The 22,285-nt window shown below is 45.4% G+C and overlaps 1 protein-coding gene across 3 annotated transcripts in view; it reads right to left on the bottom strand.

Moving 5' to 3' along the window:
- Nucleotides 1-22,285, bottom strand: part of COL4A3 (collagen type IV alpha 3 chain) — a 149,644-nt gene that overhangs the window by 74,895 nt on the left and 52,464 nt on the right. For all 3 annotated transcript variants that reach the window (XM_075937589.1, XM_075937588.1, XM_075937590.1), the window contains exons 3-13: nt 19,619-19,708; nt 17,415-17,459; nt 16,893-16,937; nt 16,567-16,629; nt 15,715-15,768; nt 14,891-14,917; nt 12,219-12,296; nt 10,597-10,659; nt 7,848-7,883; nt 7,681-7,722; nt 5,614-5,691 (exon numbers count right to left, since the gene is read on the bottom strand). In XM_075937589.1, the coding sequence (XP_075793704.1) occupies nt 5,614-5,691; nt 7,681-7,722; nt 7,848-7,883; nt 10,597-10,659; nt 12,219-12,296; nt 14,891-14,917; nt 15,715-15,768; nt 16,567-16,629; nt 16,893-16,937; nt 17,415-17,459; nt 19,619-19,708 (621 nt within the window). The remainder of the gene's footprint in view (nt 1-5,613; nt 5,692-7,680; nt 7,723-7,847; nt 7,884-10,596; nt 10,660-12,218; nt 12,297-14,890; nt 14,918-15,714; nt 15,769-16,566; nt 16,630-16,892; nt 16,938-17,414; nt 17,460-19,618; nt 19,709-22,285) is intronic.

Below are 22,285 nucleotides of genomic sequence, written 5' to 3'. Positions count from 1 at the left end.
GCTGCCAGCCTGGCCGCCAGGGGCCACCAGCGCAGCCGGGAGCAGGTGCGCTGCAAAATCAAAGACCTGCGGCAGTCCTACTCCCGGGCCTGCCTGCCAGGGGCCGAACCGGAGGCCTGCCACCACTTCCAGGCTCTGGACCGCCTCCTGGGGGCATATGCTGTCCCTGCCCCCGGGATGTGATAGACCCCGGGGCAGAGGGACCGCTCCAGGAGACGGAGGAGGAGGAGGAGGAGGAGGAAGATGAGGAGGAGGAGGAGGAGGGCTCCGAGAGCCAGGAGCCTGCCGGCAGCCTGCCCAGGACCCGGGACCCCTGAGGCACCCCACAGAGCCGCACGCCTGTGTCGTCCAAGGCCGGGGAGGCGTCCACCTGTGAGTACCATCGTGCGCCTGGCCCTTGCCCACCATGGAGCAGCAGCTGGGGATCCTGCAGGAGCTCTGGCCTTGCAGAGGGGAGCTGGGTTTCACACACCTGGGCCCCTGGGGTAATTGACCGCTGTTCTTGTTGCAACCCAGCCGCAGCACCTGGGCCTGCAGGGCGCACCACCCCGCCTGCAGCAGCCGCCCGCGCCCGGGCCAGCAGGAGAGCCAGGAACCAAGAGGAGTACCAGAGGCGGCACCTCCAGTTCCTGGAGCAACAGCTCCGTCTCCAGGACTACTGGGTCCAGGAGGACCTGAGGCTGCGCCGGAGGAGTTTGGAGGCCCTGGAGGAGCAGGGCCGTGCCCTGCGAGGCCACCTCCAGAGCCTGCTCGACCGCTTCCCAATTCCTCCTGCTACTGCTCCCCCTGCTTCCCCTTCTGCTCCCCCTGCTGCTCCCCCTCCTACTCCCGCTCCTGCTTCCTCCACACCCCCTGTCCCTCCTGCCCCCCCCCTCCACAACCATTCCCCACCGACGTCCCCGGACCCGCAGTGTGGCGAGACGGGAGAGGCAGCCGGACTCCCACCCCTGAGCTTTCCTTTCCCTTCCTCCCTTCCCTCCTCTTTCTACTCCCTCGTCCCAGGTTTCCCCCTCCCCTCTCCCACCCTTCTTCCTCCCTCCCCCCACCCCAGTTATGTTAAATAAAAAGACATTTTTGTTTGAAAACCAGGTGTCTTTATTTGACAGTAGGTAGGGAGGGGAAAGCGGAAGGGGGGTAGGGTGGAAGAAGGCCCCAGTGTCCTCCTCCTCCACCAGGAAGCTCTCCCGCAGGGCTTCCCGGATCCGGACGGCCCCCCGCTGGGCTTCCCGGATGGCGGCGGTGCGGGGCTGACCGTAGTGACCAGCCATGCGGTCAGCCTCAGCCATCCAGGCTGGCAGGAAAGCCTCCCCCTTTCGCTCACACAAATTGTGGAGCACACAACATGCTGCCACCACGGGAGGGATGTTGTGCTTGGCCAGGTCCAGACGGGTAAGGAGGCATCGAAAGCGGGCTTTCAGTCGCCCGAAGGCCCCCTCCACCACGATGCGGGCCCTGGTCAGCCTGGCATTGAAGGCCTGGCGGGAGGGATTGAGGTGCCCCGTGTATGGCTTCATCAGCCACGGCTGCAGTGGGTAGGCGGCATCCCCCACCAGGCACACGGGCATGTCCACGTCCCCGACCCTGATGTGGCGGTCGGGGAAGAAGGTCCCGTCCTGCAGCCGCTGGCACACGGAGGAGTTGCGGTACACCCGGACATCGTGTGTTTTGCCGGACCAGCCCACATTAATGTCTGTGAACTGGCCCCGGTGGTCACACATGGCCTGCAGGAGGATGGAGAAGTACCCCTTGCGGTTCACGTAATGGGACGTCTGGTGTTCCGGGGCACAGATGGGGATGTGCGTCCCGTCGATGGCCCCCCCCGCAGTTGGGGAAGCCGAGGGCGCCGAATCCCCGGATGACGGCGTCCGGGTCGGCGAGGCGGACCACCCTACGGAGCAGCGGTTGATGGCCTTGACCACCTGCAGAGAGACACAGCAAAGCGCCAATCAGTGGGGCGCCCAGGTGGCTGGGAGCGTTCGTGCCCTGGCGGTGCCCCGCGCCCCACTCCCGGAAGCAACCCCACTGGCGGCGTGTAGTACGGCCGGGACAGACCGACCCCTCCGGTGCGGGGCGCTTTCACCTCCTCCCGCCCCCCCTTTGTCCCTGGGGCGGCCCATCCCCTCCTTGCAGCCCCCCTCCCCCCCGGCGCAGTGGCCGACGAGTGCCATACCTGCATGAGCACCGCTCCCACGGTGGATCTCCCCACACCGAACTGGTTCCCGACGGATCGGTAGCTGTCCGGCATGGAGAGCTTCCAGAGGGCGATAGCCACCCGCTTCTGGAGGGGGATGGCGGGCCTCATGCGAGTGTCCCTTCTGCGCAGGGCAGGGGCGAGTCACTCGCAGAGCTCCAGGAAGGTGTCCCTCCTCATCCTGAAGTTCTGGGTCCACTGTCGGTCTTCCCAGCACTCCAGGACGATGCGGTCCCACCAGTCGGTGCTGGTGTCCAGACACCAGATGCAGCGGGGCACGCCGGTGCCGGGGCGCCGCCGCGGCTCCTCTACGGCCCCCAGGGCGGCCAGGTGGAGAGGCAGGGGGCTGACGTGCACCAGGTGGTGCCAGGCAGCCTCGAGCCATTGCTGGCAGGCTTGCAGCAGCAAGTCCAGAAAGTGCACCAGAAGGTGCAGGGCGAGTTCTGGCTCCATGTTGCCACCTGCGGCGGCGGCCCCGAAGGGAAGCACCAACACAGACGGGCACAGAGACCAACACTTTGCTGTCCCTCGGCGAGGTTGGCAAGCAAGCAGGAAAAGCTGAGAACCGGCTGTCCGGGGGGGTCCCTTTAAGCACGAGCCTCAGATAGCCTCAGACAGCAGCCACACAAAGCAACTTCTGACCTGATGCCCTGCCAGAACCGGTTTCAGCCGCCCTTAAATGTGCCCCTGCGTCCAATCAGTGTGGACACGCTAGTTCGAATTAGCAAAACGCTAATTCGAACTAGTTTTTAGTTCTAGATGCGTTAGTTCGAATTAGCTTAGTTCGAATTAACTAATTTGAACTAAGTTAGTTCGAACTAACGGATCCAGACTAAAAAACTAGTTCGAATTAGCGTTTTTCTAATTCGAACTAGCATGTTCACATTAAGTGGACCCTGAACCAGGCTTAAGGATGGCCGGAAGCAGTGCCGGCAGGGCATCAGAGGAGGACTTAGAGCATGGAGATGCTGTCTCAGGCTGTGCTTAAAGGGTCCTGATCCCCACCCCGGACAGGCAGTTCTCAGGGGTGCCCCGCTTGCAAAGCAGTCCTGGCTTGGATTGCCCGGAGTACCCACACTGGGCACATCACAGCACTCGGCCATCAGCCCGGCTGCACTTGCCGCAGGCTGCCATCTGGGGAGAGAGGGCAATTGGGGGGCTGCAGGAGAGCTTCCACCCCAAAAGCCCGCAGAGCCAGCCCAGTCCTCCCCATTCCTCCCTCACCTCCTTCCACTTACCCTTCCCTAGCCCCTCTTCTTGATGTACAAAATAAAGGACAATTGTGTTCAAAAATTGAATCTGTCTTTATTGAACAAAACTGGGGGAGACTGGGAAAAGGAGGCGGGAGAGGGGAAGCGAGAGGCTGGGAGAGGGGAGGGCAACTAAAATGATCAGCGGTTGGGTACAGGTCCCATATGAAGAGAGGCTAAAGAGACTGGGACTTTTCAGCTTAGAAAAGAGGAGACGGAGGGGGGACAGGATAGAGGTCTCTAAAAGCAGGAGTTGGGTGGAGAGGGTGCATACAGAAAAGTTCTTCATTAGTTCCCATAAAGAAGGACTAGAGGACACCAAAGGAAAGGAATGGGTAGCAGGCTTCAAACTAGTAACAGAAATTTGTTCTTCACAAAGCGAAGAGTCAACCTGTGGAACTCCTTGCTGCAGGAGGCTGTGAAGGCTACAACTAGAACAGAGTTTAAAGGGAAGTGAGATTAAGTCATGGAGGTTGGGTCCATGGAGTGGTATTACCCAGGGGGTAGGAGTGGTGTCCCTGCCCAAGGTTTGTGGAAGGCTGGACAGGGATAGCACAAGACAAATGGCTTGGTCACTGTCTTCGGTCCATCCCCTCCAGGGTCCCTAGGGTTGGCCGCTGTTGGCAGACAGGCTACTGGGCTAGATGGACCTTTGGTCTGACCCAATACGGCCATTGTAAGCTCAGGGCTCAGGGTCGGGGGTCTCAGTGGACCACCTTGATTTTCATGCACACCTGTTCCTGGGTGGCCAGGCTGGCAGCTCTCCTGCCCTAGCCAGCCACTTTCCTGTGCCTAGTGCGGAGGTCGTGGATGAGGTCCACGATGTCCGCACTAGCCCAGGCGGGTGCCCGCCTCTTGCGGTCCCGGGCAAGCTCCCGGGAGCCGCCAGCCTGGTCCTGGGAACAGGGGGAGGGTTGGGGGGCATCAGGTGGGTGGCTCGATCTGTGCCAGGTGCAGGGTCTGCTGGCTGGGTGCAGGAAGGCTTGCACCTGGCACAGTAGCCAGCCCATGCCCCTTTAAGGGGTCCGGGGCCGGGAGGGGGGCATACTAGTTTCCCTGGTGTTGGCCAGAGTGGCCACCAGGGAAAGCTGGGGAGGGCTAGCCTCCCACTAGTTCGAATTAAGGGTCTACACAGCCCTTAATTCAAACTAGTAAATTCGAACTAGGCTTAATCCTCGTGGAATGAGGATTACCTAGTTCAAACTAAGCGCTCCGTTAGTTCGAATTAAATTCGAACTAACGGAACGCTAGTGTAGCGCCTATGAAAGTTAGTTTGAACTAACGTCTGTTAGTTCAAACTAACTTTGTAGTGTAGACATACCCTTTGATAGTCTGAGCCTTAGTGATTTGCGGTGGCATGGTAATCACAAATATGCCTTTCACAGTCTACTGAAAATCAATTTGTTCTGGCTAAGTGGAAAGGATTCTACTTTACTCATACCCACTGATTTTTGTTTCCACAGAAGATTTTTTTTCTAACAGTCAACTAACATTTCATTCCTTTGTGCACATATACATCTTGGTAATAGTGTTTCATCTATGACTGCTGTATGAACATATAATAAAACTTACTATCTAAGTAGAGAAGACAGAGAAAGGGTGGGAGAAAAGGAATATTATTATTCCCATTTTCCAGAGCTAGATTTTCAAAGCTATTTAGGCATCTTGTGGGATTTTCAAAAATGTCGAAGCAAGTTAGGCACTGAACTGAGTTCAATCAACTTGCCCAAGGTTATGCAGGAAGTCTGTGGCAAAACTGGGCACTGAATCTAAATCTTCTGAGTCCCAGATGAGTGAGTCAGTCAAAAGACTGTTCTTTCAGTTGCCAAGACAGTCTCACACTATGCAGAACCTCTCAATGTTGTATCAGTTCAGCACACATGTGTGCCAGGAAGTTAAGTTGAATTTAATGTGTGGGAGTGCATAGAATATAAGTATGTGGATGGAAAAAGGCTGTACAAATCTGCACTATATCATTTGATATGACATGTTAATATGTGTTTATGAGGGGACTGGGCTCTAAAGAAAATAGAATATGAAATACCAACAGTATAAATACTGAAAAACTTCTGTCTTGCGACCCAGAGCAAAGCAATTATATATACAATCTAAAGCAAATGTGGCCCAAGGTTGGTTTACGATAAGTTGGTTTATAAATTATTATTTTATTACTGTCATATTATCGGGTGCACTTAATGTCACAATAACTGTTCCTGGTGGCCCCGGGGGTCCTGCTAATCCAGGATCACCCTGAAAATAAAAAGAAAGATGAAGTTAATGAAATTAATACTCTGCATTCAAAAACCATAAAATGTGAAATTGCCAAATTAAATCAATTTATGTTGATACAGTTATTTATTCACCCATTCCTCCACTTAAAAAGGCATACAGAAAGTATAAGATATTTAATGTTATTTCTAGCTTTTCTATATGCAGAAGAACAGAGATGTGTATATTTATTTACTCCACAGTACCTAGAAATAGCTCAGTGGTTTTTGTCCTGCTAAACCCAGGGTTGTAAGTTCAACCCTTGAGGGGGCCATGTAGGGATGTGGAGCAAATCTGTCAGGGATGGTACTTGGTCCTGCTGTGGACTTGATGACCTTTCAAGGTTCCTTCCAGCTCCATGAGATAGGTATATCTCCATATTATATAAATGTTATTGCCAATGCAATTGCTAGTAAAGTGATATCACATAACTTCTTCCTCATCAATTTTTAAAAGAATCTCTCCTCGTAGCAATTGGAGTTCTTCTCCGATTCTGATGAAGTAAACCTGATAGTAAAGTACATAGTCCCTTTGCTAAATCTTTTTAAAATAGCTGCCTAATATAATATCAATAAATGGTTGTAACATATTGCTGCCTAACATGTTTCATCTACAATTTTGGCATTTTAGTACACTTGCTCATTGAGGGCTGCTGAGTACAGAAAAATCCTAAATTTGAGCTTTCCAACAGAGGTTACCAAAATGCCAGCAGTCATTTTACACAGCTTTCAGTCAATCTTGTGTTATTTTGTGGCTGTTATCAGTATTGATTTACAAAAAATATAGTAATGTCTTCTGTGAGGCTAGCTAACTGGAATTTGGAAGTCAAGGTTCTACTTAAAAGAATATAGACAAGACCAGTTCAATAAATATATTCATTAGCTAAATGATTACATAACTAACATTAATTTTATTGTATCTGACTCATATAATCAGATCTGCACACACAGAGCATCGCATTCCCAAGGACTCCAATGACTAAACTGGGAGTGGGCACAGACGTAAAGATTCACTTGCCTGAATCCAATTGCAGGACTGGAGTCTATGTGACAATGAATTTACTTATTATCGTTTGCAATGTGCACTGAGACACATTTGTTTATAGGGTGATATAACAATGTGAATAACAAAACATCCTATTTTTATGGTTTGACATTGGAAGCTTTCTTGGAATATATTCTTGGAATTTTAGATAACATCATGAAGACGAACACTGAAAAAGATGCATGATCAGAGCATCTAAGAGTGAAGTCCACGACTGATATTATTAGGAGCTTCAGGGGGTAATCGAGGTAGCCTGTTACAGAAAAAAAAAAAAGAGCAAACAAATGGTCTGGTAGCACTTTATAGACTAACAAAACATGTAGATTGTATTATGAGCTTTCGTGGGCACAGCCCACTTCTTCAGATGACCGGAGTTATGACTAGAGGATAAGAAAACTCAAAATAAATAGGAGATGGGAAGGGGGGGAGGGGAGAAAGATACTCTGTCGCCCACCCACCTACCTCTATGCATAAAGTATCAGGAGAAAGGGTGCTAAACCTGAGTAGATAAAGATCAAAGTCAATGGATGGATAAGACAGGAAGGATACCATTCAGAAAGCAATTATTTAACTCCATGGCTAACTGAAGAATAGGATTTGCAAAAACTGTTTGCTAAAATAATGTAAACCACATGACTGCTTTCTATTACTAAATACTAACTGCTAGCTCCAAGAAGTTAAGCTTCCTCTTAAACTGCTAGTTTGCTTCTATCTTTCACTCCCTAGGGGAGGGAGCAATTATTAAGTGAAGATAGTTTGTCCTTTGATGTCTTTCTGTAGTGAAAATAGTTTACAAATACATGCATGTATTTAGAACAAATTACTTTTGCTTCACCATACTTCACCGTACTTCCCTTTCAAAAATTTCATTATAGTAAGAAATTGGAAGCAAAATTTTCTCAAGTTCTAATTATATCACAGAGTTACCTGTATTCCTTTGGTTCCAATATTCTTAGTCCCCATGACACCCTACAAAAAGTTTTAAAAATGTTACTTTTATTCTTGTTTCTAAAAACCACTCATAAATAATGAATGAAAAAACAATGTTATGTGAGATTTAAGAGTTTTAATTTTTATAGCAAATCTCAATCTACCTTAGGTCCTGGAATGCCCATTCTCCCTGAAATACCCTAGAGAAAACAAAATTAAAAGAATAAAAATCCCCAGCACAATAAGGATGTGTCTATACTACAGAGGAAGATTGAAGCTGCCGATCTTCCAGGGTTCCAATTAGCGGTCTAGTTAAGACAGCTAATTTGAAGTGAAAGGGGCACTCCAGTTGATGCTGGTAACCCTGCTTTCATGACGCATAAGGGAAGTCGAAGGAAGAGTGTTCTTCCTTCAACTCCCTGCAGTGTAGACAGTGCCAAAAGCCGAGTTAAGCTACTCTTTCTTCAGCTATGCAATTAATGTAGCTGAAGTTACGTATCTTAATTCGACCTTGTCCCGAATACCCTAAGGGTATGTCTACACTACAATGTTAGTTCGAACTAACGGACGTTAGTTCGAACTAACATTCATAGGCGCTACACTAGCGCTCCGCTAGTTCGAATTTGAATCGAACTAGCGGAGCGCTTAGTTCGAACTAGGAAAACCTCATTTTATGAGGATTAAGCCTAGTTCGAACTTACTAGTTCGAATTAAGGGGTGTGTAGCCCCTTAATTCGAACTAGTGGGAGGCTAGCCCTCCCCAGGTTTCCCTGGTGGCCACTCTGGCCAACACCAGGGAAACTCGTCTGCCCCCCTCCCGGCCCCGGATCCCTTAAAGGGGCACGGGCTGGCTACGGTGCCCGTGCCAGGTGCAAGCCTGCCAGCACCCAGCCAGCAGACCCTGCACCTGGCACGGCACAGAGCCACCCACCCAATGTCCCCCAGCCCACCCCCTCTTCCCGGGACCAGGCTGGCGGCTCCCGGGAGCTTGCCCGGGACCGCAAGAGGCGGGCACCTTCCTGGGCTAGTGCGGACATCGTGGACCTCGTCCACGATCTCCACACTAGGCACAGGAAAGTGGCCGCCTAGGGCAGGAGAGCTGCCAGCCTGGCCACCCAGGAGCAGGTGTGCATGAAAATCAAGGGGGTCCACTGAGACCCCCGACCCTGAGCCCTGAGCTTACAATGGCCGTCCTGGGTCAGACCAAAGGTCCATCTAGCCCAGTAGCCTGTCTGCCGACAGCGGCCAACCCTAGGGACCCTGGAGGGGATGGACCGAAGACAGTGACCAAGCCATTTGTCTCGTGCCATCCCTCTCCAGCCTTCCACAAACTTTGGGCAGGGACACCACTCCTACCCCCTGGCTAAGACTACTCCATGGACCCAACCTCCATGACTTGATTTCACTTCCCTTTAAACTCTGTTCTAGTTGTAGCCTTCACAGCCTCATGCAGCAAGGAGTTCCACAGGTTAACTATTTGCTTTGTGAAGTACAACTTTCTCTTACTACTTTGAAGCCTGCTACCCATTCCTTTCCTTTGGTGTCCTCTAGTCCTTCTTTAGGGGAACTCATGAAGAACTTTTCTGAATGCACCCTCTCCACCTAACCCCTGCTTTTAGAGACCTCTATCCTGTCCCCGCTCCTTCTCCTCTTTTCTAAGCTGAACAGTCCCAGTCTCTGTAGCCTCTCTTCATATGGGACCTGTTCCCAACCCCTGATCATGTTAGTTGCCCTCCCCTCTCCCAGCCTTTCTCTTCCCCTCTCCCACCTCCTTTTCCCAGTCTCCCCCAGTTTTGTTCAATAAAGACAGAGTCAATGTTGGAAGAAACGTTATCTTTATTTTGTACATCAGGAAGGGGGGCTAGGGAGGGGTAAGTGGAAGGAGGTGAGGGAGGAATGGGGTACGAGCCCCCAAGGGGGAGAACTGGGCTGGCTCTGCGGGCTTCTGGGGGTGGAAGCTCTCCTGCAGCCCCCCAATTGCCCCCTCTCCCCAGATGGCAGCCTGCGGCAAGTGCAGCCGGTCTGATGGCCGAGTGCTGTGATGTGCCCAGTGTGGGCACTCCGGGCACTCCAAGCCAGGACTGGTTTTCAAGCAGGGCACCCCTGAGAACGGTCTGTCCGGGGTGGGTGTCGGGTCCCTTTAAGCGCAGCCCTCAGCTACCCTGAGACAGCATCTCCACGCTCTAAGTCCTCCTCTGATGCCCTGCCGGCACTGCTTCCGGCCATCCTTAAGCCCTGTTCAGGGTCCACTCAATGTGGACATGCTAGTTCGAATTAGCAAAACGCTAATTCGAACTAGTTTTTAGTTCTAGACGCGTTAGTTCGAATTAGCTTAGTTCGAATTAACTAATTCGAACTAAGTTAGTTCGAACTAACTCTGTAGTGTAGACATACCCTAAGATAGTACGTAGTAGAATCCTCAGACCTGATATAGGACCTTATTCAAAGCCTACTGAAGCCAATGGGACTATTTCTGTTGAATTCAATATGTTTTGGATGAAGCTTCTAGTGCCAGATTTCCAGCCAGGTCTTGCCATGGTTTATTTATTGTACCTGCATTTCTTTGTGATTCAAATATCACAGGGATGTCTAAAGATCTGATTTGCAAGTGCAAAAGCTAAGTGTATAATTGGAATTTAATGTGAATGTAATATATATATGTACAATTATTTGAAGAAACAAAATTGTATCCATGCAAACTGAAGCTACTCCTTAAAATCTATATGTTAATTAGCAAACATAAAAAATGGGAAAAATATCATTCAACCACATGAGTTTACAGATTTCACAGTCTATTGGAAGTTTCAAACTATCTAGTGGTACATATTTTTGGCAGATGAATGCCTAATTTCCATAGGCTTCTTGGAAACTCCCAGCCTTAAACCATAAAACCTATTCTGATTTTATACTCACTGAAGATCCCGGAGGGCCTTGTGGTCCAACTAGCCCTGGGAGTCCCCGAGGACCTGGTTCACCCTAAACAAGAAATGAGAATAAATTTCCTGATGTTAAGAAAATGCAAGAAAATAAATGATCCACTATGCATATGCTGGAATATCTGGGCACTAGTTACAGACAAAGAAGCAATGTTATCTCTGAATTTGCTTCTTTTCACATCTCAGTTCAATGTTATTCAATCTAGGCTTTTGTTTCTAATGTCTATATATAAATGGAAAATCACCTTTTAAGTATAGCTTTTATTCCTGTGGAACCAAAAACGTAAATGGAAAAATTACAGTTTTTCTACTGAAATAATTTCAATTATTTCACAAATATTTGGAGAAATTGGTGACAAGTTAGACAGACCAACTTATGAACAAAAGAACTGCCATCCTGGACCAGACCAGTTGTCAACCTAATAATCCAGAATACTGTCTGTGAAAACAGACATATCCAAAGGAAAGCACCATCAGGCTGTTAGGGTATGTCCATGCTGCGATGTCAGCCCAGAGCTAGTAGAACCTGAGTTAGCAGACCTCAGATTTGTTAACCTAGGGTCTGAGTATTTGCACTCATTTGTAACACTAGACTAGGAATTGTTGGACCCCGAGACACATGCTGTGGCTGCTCCTCTATACAGCACTGTGTGGGCCTAAGTCTAAGCACCCTTATCTCAGACTTCCTAGCATCCTCCCAAAATTTAGATGCTCTAGTCCTTTGTCCATGGAGTAGTATGAGAAAACTTGACCATCCACCAAATGTGAGTGTCCAGACAACAAAGAAAGCCAGCCCATGATTGTGTGATATTTTTGTTGGACTCCCAGAACACTGTATCTACACAATAATGTAACAAGGATTGAACTCTGATTTCCAGCTTGACTGAGGCTTGAATCCTCCATTCCCATGCGGCCGTGGCATCCCAGGTCTGTGAGCTGTGTTAGGGTGATTTGTGTGTAGATGGAAGACAGTATAGACTTTAGCCTGAGACTGTATAGACTTTAGCCTGAGACTGAACCCTGAGTTTATCTTGCAGTTTAGATATACCATCTGTGAACAATTATGGAATAACCACTCACTGGAACACTTCTTCCTAACTCCCATCAGCTGCTGTTTGGCCAGTGTCTTGTAACATGAGGATATACGCGTTTGTATACTTTTATCATAGTTTTCTCTGCACAGTCAGGATCTTTTCAGTCTCTCTTTATATGGAAAAATATCTAATTTTTGGTGCCCATCTCTCTATTTCTAATAGTCCGTTCTGAGATTGGGTGACCAAAACTGAATAAAGTAATCCAGGTTGAAGCATATTTTGTGTCATCCGCAAATGGTGCCATTTCAATGTTTTTTGTATACTTAATATAGTAAATACCATCAGTCCCACTAAACAACACTAACCCTTACTGGCTTGTGGAAATTTGAATTTTTAAAAAGATAGAAAGAACAACTTCATATCTCTGAACTTTACAATACAAACTGAATATCACACTAAGAACTGAAGTCATTTTCTGATGTAAGAATTAAGAACTATAATACATTACTTTTTTAACACACACACACACACACACACACACCACTGTATAAATTATTTTAAGTACCTTGCATCCAGGTATTCCTGGTAATCCAGGGTCACCTTTTCCATTAAATCCTGGGTCATATCCAGTTGCAGGGTATCCCTAGACAATAAAGTAAAGAAAAAAAGCCTGAACAACTGTTATATTATGAAATTTCTTTGTATAACTCGAGGCACTAAAGCTTACAGTAAAATATGTAGTAGAAAAATCCAGCATCAGAAATCTCCTAATGCTGGCTCTTGCCCATTACAGACAATTCAACCAAAAAATCATTATTCAATACATACTACATAATACATACATATGATCTGTACATCTTGGTCTTTATGAACTTTCTTCATTTTAGACCTACAGGTAGACCTGGTCTTACTAAAGTTTTCTTTTAAGAATATATTTACAGGATTTTATTACAAGAGTTCTATTACTGGTATTTTTGCATAACCTGCGACAGACTACAGAGAGGCCGGCAGACTAGAGCGGCCGGCAGAAAAACCGCGGTAGGGGTTTAAATCCCTTCCAGGCTAAAAAAAAGAAACCGCACACAACTGGAGCCTTTTAGGCTCTGGAGCGGTTTCCGAGGGGCCTAGAAATAAGGCTGTTAATTGCAGAGTTTTGGTGTCAGAAGCCCTAAAAAGGGCTGGATCCGATCGGGTCCCAGGGAGCAAAGGATTCGATCCCACGGCGGTTGCTTAATCAGGCGATCTTCAAACAGGATCCCGGGCGGATACTACACTCGAGCTTACCTCACCTTACGGCGCACACAGACGTACTCTCCCCCTCCCAAGACATCCCCCAGCGCGGGGGAATAGAAATTTTCTAAGTCCCGCCCGCTCGCTCACCGCCCGCCGCCCTCTCCTCGCTCATGGCGACCGCAGCGAGACCGACCGACTCACCCACCCCGCGCGCATCCTCCGGCCTACCCTCCCTCGCCCTAGGGAGGCCCAGGTGGTGGTGGGGCGCTGGGGCCCTCTGGGCGCCGCCCCGCTCGCCTCCCTCCCGCCTTCCTCCCTTCCCGGCAGCCTTTTTCTGACTTTATCTGAATTAAACATGATTGCACTAGGATAACTGTGGCCTTACACTGGATGAATTAAAATAAGAATCTGGCCCAAAAAGAATTGTATCACATAATGAAGACAACTTGCTCTCTACATAGGAACAATTCCTAGAGGAAAACATTTAAATGGGGACCAAAATCTGTTTAATTTCTTTTTATATAATTTACATCAAAAGTCATCTTTGCTTTCTTGTTTGTTTATTTGTGTCCCACCAGGGTAAGACGGCTGCTCTAACAGGATGTAGTCAGGTCAGCACACATCATCATGCCCATAATCAAAGTCTTTGTTCAACACTGATACATTTTTAAAAAAAATGTAAGAACTTCTTAAAGGAAAGGGGTCTGTGTTACTCTGGTTTTCAGCCAGTGTAATGGCACTGAAATCAGAATGATGTAGTGAAAAATCAGACGCAAAATATTCTGAATCATGTTGGGTTCAACTGCTTGACTAGCGAACATAAGAGTGAAGGGCTCAACAGGCTTCCTTTGACAATCTGTGCAGCAGTCAGGCATATTTGCCTCAACTCCATAGAGCTGTGGTGTCCAACATGCCAGTCACTAGCCACATGTGACTATTTGGCTAGCTGAGTGTGGCTACTTTGCCCCACTATAGTGGCTGCTGCTTCGGAACTGGTTGGACACCATGGCTGTAAAGTGTACAGATTGCTATCTCCAAGCAACTTGGGAAGGCATGACACCTTCAAGGAGGTAGAGCAGGAAAAAAATGCCATGGCTTTGGGACCTGTGCACAGAAGGGAGTATTGTGTTTCATAAAGCTGTGTAGTAGTACAGGCAGTGGGACCAAACAGCCTTGCCAGGCCTCTGGGTAAGAGGAGTAGAGGCTAGCTTCACAGCACAGCTTTGGCTGGAAGGGGCAGAGGAGCGGTTGGCTTCCCCTAGGCAGCTTCAGTGTTGCCTGGAGTGTGGCATGCAGGACTCTGGCAGTGATTTACAGGGCTCAGGGCTGCACTGCCATCACTGCCACACTAGCAGAGAGCCCCAGGCCCTTTTGAATAGCTGAGTCCTGAAGCAGTTGCCACACCTATGCTCCCTCCCCCTGCCTGAGTACAGGCATTCTACAGTCTCAGTGCTTGGGCACTTGGCAGGAATTCTGCCTCAAGCAAAAATTCTTTCTGTAGCTACTCCTGTGGTGGGCAACATACAGCTATGTTAAAATGAAATAGTCCCATAATAACTAGACTCATCACTTGACTTTTCACAGTAACTCATCTTTATGCCTCCTTTCTTCCTGCCCCTTTAGTTAGCTATCTTCCTCTTCAAACGCACTCTTCCCACAATGATCTTCCTTATCAGTTCTGAACTACTTTGATTTGAACTCTTATTTAGTGTTGGTATGGCATTTACAAATATTTTGGGAGAAGGACCTAGTCCTTTGTTTGTAAAAGATACTCATACAATACTCGGTAATGACAGAAAATAAGAAATATTGAATTGTAACAACAGATGAATGTAGAAAGCATATATTAGGTTCTGGCATTAGCTGAATTGCTTTTCTTCTGGGAAATAAATTCTCTAGTTGCAGTGATTGAAGATAGCTATCACAGTCCTTTACCAACAGTTTATACCAATTCAAAATTTGTTTTCAATGAATATTCAATGTAATATACCATGAATAACTGACCTTATCACCTTTGACACCATCAATACCCTAAAAAGAGTAAAATAATTAAAAAAAATATAATTAAAAAAGGCAACTGTTAATATAGATGATAAGGGCACAATCAAGACACGTAGTAGAGGCATACTTAAGAAAATGGCTTATTTTTATGAATGCATAAGGGAGCAACCTTGGAAAGTGACACAGTTTAACAGCTGGGATTTCAAAATTATTGTAAATTTGATTTGATCCTGTTGGAGCTGACTTTTTTAGGGGTGCAAGGGTACATTTTTAAAACAGAATATATATATTTACAAGCAGATTTTGGGCCAATGACAGTGTTCCATTTTTATTCCTTGTTTATAGATTACATTTTATATGATTTCTGTAGAGCAAACCGAGATCTAGTGGTTAAAGCAATAGGTCTGGATTCTTCTCTGTCATTGACTTACCTTATATTAGGCAGATTGGGGCCTACATTTTTTTAAACAGTATTTTCTAATATTGGGTGCCTTCTGTTTTTGAATGAGCATCTTGAGACACCCACGGCCTGAGTTGCAGAAAGTTCCCACACTTCAACCAAAGACAGTAAGTCCTGCAGGTGTCCATCACATGTAAACTTCAGAGCCAATGTGTTTCAAATTGGGTTCCACCCCAAATTACGTCATCCTTGAAATTGTTCTCTTAAGCTTTTCCTTCAGTTTTCCAGCCAGTTGAGAAACAAATATTATTCTACCTCACAGGTTTATGGTGGGGCTTAATTAGTTAATTAGCATCTGTAAAGGATATTAAGGAATGAAGGGATTTATATGGCAGAAATGTACATTATGATTAATGTTATTACTTACTGGTATTCCTGGAGCACCTACTGGCCCTGGAGGCCCTGGAAATCCTTGGTCACCCTGAGAGTAACAAACATCGTAACAGTTACAATTGTAATAGTTACAAGAGCTGCTGCATCATATTTTCATTATTTGATTAGCAGGTTTTTCCCTGTACTTCTAGATTATTACAGAATACACAGTTTCCTTTACTGGAAGCAGGACCGGCTTTAGGCCGATTCGACCGAAAAGGGCCCCATGCTGGCTGCTCTCCTCCCACAGCTCTGTGGTGTGCCGGGCGCGCTGCGGGAGGGGGTGTTGGCTCCGGAGAAGGAGCGCGGAAGCTTCCCTGGATTTAAAGGGGCTGTGGATCTTTTTTTGTGTGTGGTGGGGTTTTTTTTTTTTTTTTGGCTCAACAAAAAATCCTGGCTGCCGGGGCCCCATCGAAACTGTTCAAAGTGGGCCCCACACTTCTTAAAGCCGGCCCTGACTGTAAGGCTTGCTGAAAGTGTAGCAGAAGGTCAAAGAAAATGAAAGCTTGAACTAAAGGCTTTACATTTGCTCAGGCTGTAGTCCAGGACTCAAACTCACACTAAGAATAGAGGTCCAAAGGTTAATAGGTAAAACAGAATTTCAGGGTAGGGAAAAACAACATGGAAGACAAAGAAAAAATTGTCACACAAGTACTTGCAACACTTCCACTTTCCATTACTATTCTTGTGAACATAATTTCTCGCCAAAAAAATCAATGAGGTTACAAACTGCAACAAAAGAATGTTGCCATGAATTCGAGAAAATGTTTGAGGTTACTTCTGGGCACAGATTTTAAAGCCAACTCCGAGTAATGCCCATTGTCACCATGTTCTACTTGTTTCCTACCTTTGTGCCATTGCATCCTGGAATACCTGGACGTCCAGATGGACCAATATATCCTTGCTCACCCTAAATATAAATTCACAATTGACAGCCTTGTTATTGAACATGCATATTCCCTTGTAACAGTACTGAAATTATTTATGTGGATAAAGTATTTCACTAGGCTGGCTGAATTACAATTCTTAAATTATTATGGTGAAGAAAAAATAGCAATACTGAGATTGTTACCTCTAGGGTTAACTGACAGAGACAGTGCTGACTTTATGTTGGGGAATACTGAGATGCTGCATAAGTGGAGGACTCGGTTTATCTAGTTTAATTTTACTTACTGGAAGACCTGGGAGACCTGAAAAACCAGGTAATCCTGGCAATCCCTAATGATACAAAAAAGAAACAGAGAAAGAATTAATACAAAAAAGTTCACACAATAAATTTTGTTACGCCATTTGTAAGAACAATAAGCATCAACAGGAGATAACCTACCAGGGGCTTTTCATTTGACTACTACACTTATTTAAGTGGCATGTCACATATGACTGCAAACTGATACACAAAAGATTAATAGATTTTAAGGCCAGAAGGGACCACTATGATCTTCTAGGCTGACCCCTCTGTAACACAGGCTAATGCTTCATAAACACATGCATGCATCTCAGATACGCAACATAGCAAATTAAAAAATAGCAGCTACAGTTCTTAAAAAAAAAAGTGAATTCTGTGCCACATCTTTCGAAGTATAGTAACATAATGTGATAGTTGTATTAAATGTTGTAGAAAAAGCTGGTATTAAATCACTTTAATAATAAACAGGATACCTACTACTCTAAAAGTTTGCTTAAATACATACTTACCCTTTCACCTTTTTGGCCAACTAAACCTGGTAGCCCTGTAGAACCCTAAACAAACAGAAAACAACATGTATTAAATCTCGGTGCAATTTGTAATGCCAACATCAGAACATATAACTCATTTATTTTGTGTGTTTATATTGTTCATAGCTGTACATTACAGTAATTAAAATGAACAAAAATTCACATTAGTGGGCATAAATCCCAGCCTCAAGTGTGTCGTCTGTTATTGAGAAGGTATTTATCCCATTACAGGCACAAAAACCCCAACAAAAAACAGTGCTATTTGGGGATGTGGTCACTAGGCCCTGGTCTACACTAGGATCTTATTCCGAAATAACTAAATAACTTCCCCCCAGCAAGTTTGAATTTCTAAGCTATGCATCCATATTACCAAGCCTATTATTTCAAAATAATGAGCCATGGAATTCAAACTCTGCACTCCTGCTTTTGACGAGGAGTAATGCTAATTCCGAAATAGTAATTTCGAAATAACATCAGTGTGGACACTCCGGTGCCGCTAATTCAAACTTATTGGCCTCCAGGAGGTCTTCCGCAGCTCCCTAGAGTGTTTCCAGGGGTTCTAAGTCCAAGTAGCACATCCACATTAATGGAGCCCACCTCAAACTAATTTTGATGCTTCCCTGTAGTGAGGACATGCTTGTTTAAATTTGTTAGATCGGGAGCTCTTAAGTCGAATTTAGTAATTTCAAAATAGTTTCCTATTGTAGACATGACCTGAGAGAACTACTAGCTAACAAATCTGCAACATTACTGTAAACACAGCATGGATTTATACCAAATATCGAAGCACCAGCCAAACAAAATGCTGTTACAAGCAGCATTCATTTACATACCAGTAATTTGTTGTTTGAGGAAGTGATTTACTGATAACATAACTCTTTGACCAAGACAAATTTGAAAAAAAATGAATTTGTAATAAACTAATTAAATAATTGCAAATATTTATCCTTTCTGCTCTTCCAGGACACAGTGCAAATCTCTATGCACCTTGACAATTCTTATGAATCAGTGAGAAGAGATCACTGAAGAAGCTTCCTTCTGCCTCTTTTCTTTTTACTATTTGTTGCAGCACCAGTTTGATTTTATCCATTTCTAATTATTTTAGCCACAGTTCTTAGAGAGCAAATGATTAAGCAACCCTCCAATCATAATCTGTTCTTGCATCTGTTGTCAATGGACAGTCTTAACACACACATTGCTCTATTCCATTGCTAATAAAATTAAAATTACATATAATACATTCTGGTTAAATGATGGACTGCAATAAGGCCAATACTACATTGAAAGCATAAAATTTGTAGAGGCAATGTATAAGGGAATGAAAGTTAGATGCTATTATGGCAATGCAGGAAATGTGTCCATACATCTTATGAAATCTGATTAATATTGTGAAGTTGTTATGAAAATCATTGTGTCATAGAAAGAATGCCTCTATGTGTAAAGAGTCAGAGTGGCAGTTGTGTTAGTCTGTATCTGCAAAAACAACAAGGAATCCTGTGGCACTTTAGAGACTAACAGATTTAGTAGAGCATACACTTTTGTGGGAAAAAATCACTTCATCAGATGAATTAGAGTGGAAGTTACAGAAGCAGGGGTTTATACAAGGAAGAAGTTGCTTATGTTAATGAAGCTGATCAAACCAGAACGGAAGAGGGTCATTCACTGCAAATGAGTAAGGACCCTCTAAATTGAATGCTGGGGGCGCCTCCTAGTGTTGATACTCCTCAATTCGTGAGGAATAAGGGAAACCAGCGGATGCATTTGCTACCATTAACATCCCACAATGGAAACAGAGCCAAGCTCGGTTTAAGGTATGTCAACTCCAGCTATATTATTTACATAGCTGGTGTTGCACACCTTAAGCTGAACTTCTGGGTCTAGTATAGATCTGGCCTTAATGTAAGAAGTAAAGCGGGCGGGGGGAGACGGGGAGCAGAATAAGACATAGTTCTGAAGCTATGTGGATTTACTTTAATTTGCACTCTTCTCTGAATTTGGTCCATAGGCTCTAGTGCTAGTCATTGAGCAGCAGAAGTGTAGTGTCTGTATCAAATACTCTCAGTATTTAGCCAAGCACCATTTCTGTAGATCCTAAGTACATTTTACAACACTTGAACAAAACTGTAAACTCTGAATTCCTCCCAGCCACCACAGACACACACATGTGCATGTCAGAAACCTACCTTGAGTCCCTGAGGTCCTAGAGGTCCCTCAGGGCCACGGAAACCTATCTGGCCAGGTGGACCTTGAATACCAGGGAACCCTTTTTCACCCTGTAAAAAAGCATACAAACAAGGCTTTAGAACCATCCCTATGTTTTCCTTCTGATAAAATAAAATTAGGATCTCTGGAATAATTTATTTGCCCATCTCTGTGTAAGATTATGATATACCCTTGCTTAATAGTTCCTCAACCCGTGAGTAGTACTACTGAAGTAAATGAGACTACAGGTCGGTTCTATTTACTGTGAGTATTGGTATCAGAATCTGCACCTTTGTGCTCAATCTTATTTAAGGCTCTTAGATTAATGGGCAGAGGATGTGGTCTTAATAATGCAGCTGACACACATTTCATGAGAGCATCTTTATTATTTGCTGAGCTTCCACCAGCCCCAGAATTCTGATCCTACTGAAAAACTCCAGAGTCCCAACTCGCAGATCTGCTGCTGTGTGACTCAGGGTACGTCTAGACTACAGGGTTTTGTCGACGGAAGTTTTGTCGACAGATACTGTCAACAAAACTTCTGTCGACATAGAGCGTCTAGACACATTCAGTTCTGTCGACAAAGCAAGCTGCTTTGTCGACAAAACCCTGTAGTCTAGACGCAACCCTACAGGCAATAACACCTTCTTTCGACAGAACTCTGTCGACAGAAGATGTTATGCCTCGTAAAATGAGGTTTACCAGCGTCGACAAAACTGCTGAGTTCTGTCGACGTTATGTCGACAGAACTCAGCGGTAGTGTAGATGCAGGTATAGTTTTGTCGACAAAAGTCCACTTTTGTCGACAAAACTCAGTAGTCTAGACACACCCTCTGTTGGTAAACCATTCCACTCCACTCCACCTCTATGCAAACCACAAAAAGAAATAAAGTAAGGGTGAAATGCAGCGTAGGTGGTTAGCTAGGATAAAATAGCTGTTTGCTTTAAGAAGTGATGTTTTATTGCCTCAGGTCACACAGTTTACTCTCCACAGTGGTTTGACTGTAACTTTTGACTGAAAAATTTCAGAACAGATTAATGGCAAGTTCGCATAACTAACCCATGACCAGGACGCAGAAGGTGTTTCTCTACACAGCAACGTTATTTTGGAATATCGGCCTTTATTCCAAAATGACTATGTGAGCATCTATACAGCAAGTCTGTTATTTCAAAATAATTTTGAAATAACGGACAGCTTATTCCGACTTCTGTAAACCTCATTCTATGAAGAATAATGCCTCTTCCAAAATAGATATTTCAAAATAAGGCGTGTGTAGATGCTCCACTTCTGCTATTTCAAAATAGCCCCTCACTGGAGCCATTCGAAGTTATTCCTCTGGGGATTCTACATTAGGGGAGCCTGCCTTGGACTAATTGTGAGGCTTCTCTGCAGTGTAGACCTGCTATTTCGAAATAAACTATTTCAGAATAACTATTCCGGAATAGCTTATTCCGAAATAACTGCAGTGTAGATGTAGCCAGAGGGGGTAAACCACATGAACAGAATAACAAAGGCTAAGTTACACTCCCTTTCTCTGTTGAACATGCTGGGTTATGAGGCAGACTAATGCACAGAGAAAACGACTAGTTGAACACAGCACTCCAAAGAGCTTTAGCACTATTCCAGCATCAGTTCAAGAGGTGGCATTTCCACCTATTTTAAGGCCCCTTTATTAGGGTTGCCAGATGGTTTCAACAAAAATACCGGACACACTTGACATTACATCACAGTCTACATTACATCTTATTTAGAAAATACCAGACATTTATATTTTCTCTTTTATATTTTCTCAATTTGTTTCCCGAACAGAGAGCTCAAATACTGGACTGTTCAAAACCAGACACTTGGCAACCATACCCTTTACTCTGCCAGAGCAGCATTACCAGGGCCTCACAGCAATAGAGAAATAGGTCACAGGTCTTAGGTTCCCTGCCCCAGCCTTAGGTAAAAGAAACTTAGACATATAAATAATAATACCCTCAATTCAGTTTCAATACCGCTTTTCATGAATGCAGGCTGGTTGCAGTGGCTGGTATTTTCAGAACCAGATATGGAGTTAAAAGTAGCTATGCAATTTTTAAAGAGGGTTTGGGAGATGTATTTATTTTCGCTGGGTAGAGCTATTTTATACATTGTTAATCTGAAAGATTTGGTCTCTTTGGATGTGTCTAAACAGCGAGAGGTGGTGAGTCTCAGAGCCCAACCCAACAGACTCATGCTTGTGGGGCTCTGGAAGTAGGAGTGTAAACACTGCAGCTTGGGCTGGAGCCCAGACTCTGAGCCCACTCCTCTCCTTCTGCTTCAGACACCACACTCCAGCGTGAGCAGCAACATTTACTCAGCCACTTTTAGTGTGAAAACTAGTGTGTTGTCTCAGGCTCATAGTCATGGGCTGTGTAAATACACCCACACCCCAGTTTAGGAAAACATCCCTCTTCAGGACAGCATTTCAGCAAAGACTTCACTTCAAGCAGATGGCAACTCCAAAGGCCTTAAATACACATCTAAGCTCTTCTGAATAGGGATGGATCCCCCTGAATCAGTGCCTACATGAATAACAAAATAACCTGTGATGACATTTTGCCTTCCAAACGCAGAAAATTCCAGCCATGCCAATCTTGCTGTTATTAGAAGGCATTCTTATTTT

This window comes from Pelodiscus sinensis, chromosome 10, assembly GCF_049634645.1.
Source record: "Pelodiscus sinensis isolate JC-2024 chromosome 10, ASM4963464v1, whole genome shotgun sequence".
NCBI classification, from domain to species: Eukaryota; Metazoa; Chordata; order Testudines; family Trionychidae; genus Pelodiscus; species Pelodiscus sinensis.
Note: the sequence above shows the minus strand (reverse complement) of the source record. Positions and strands in the feature narration are given on the sequence as shown.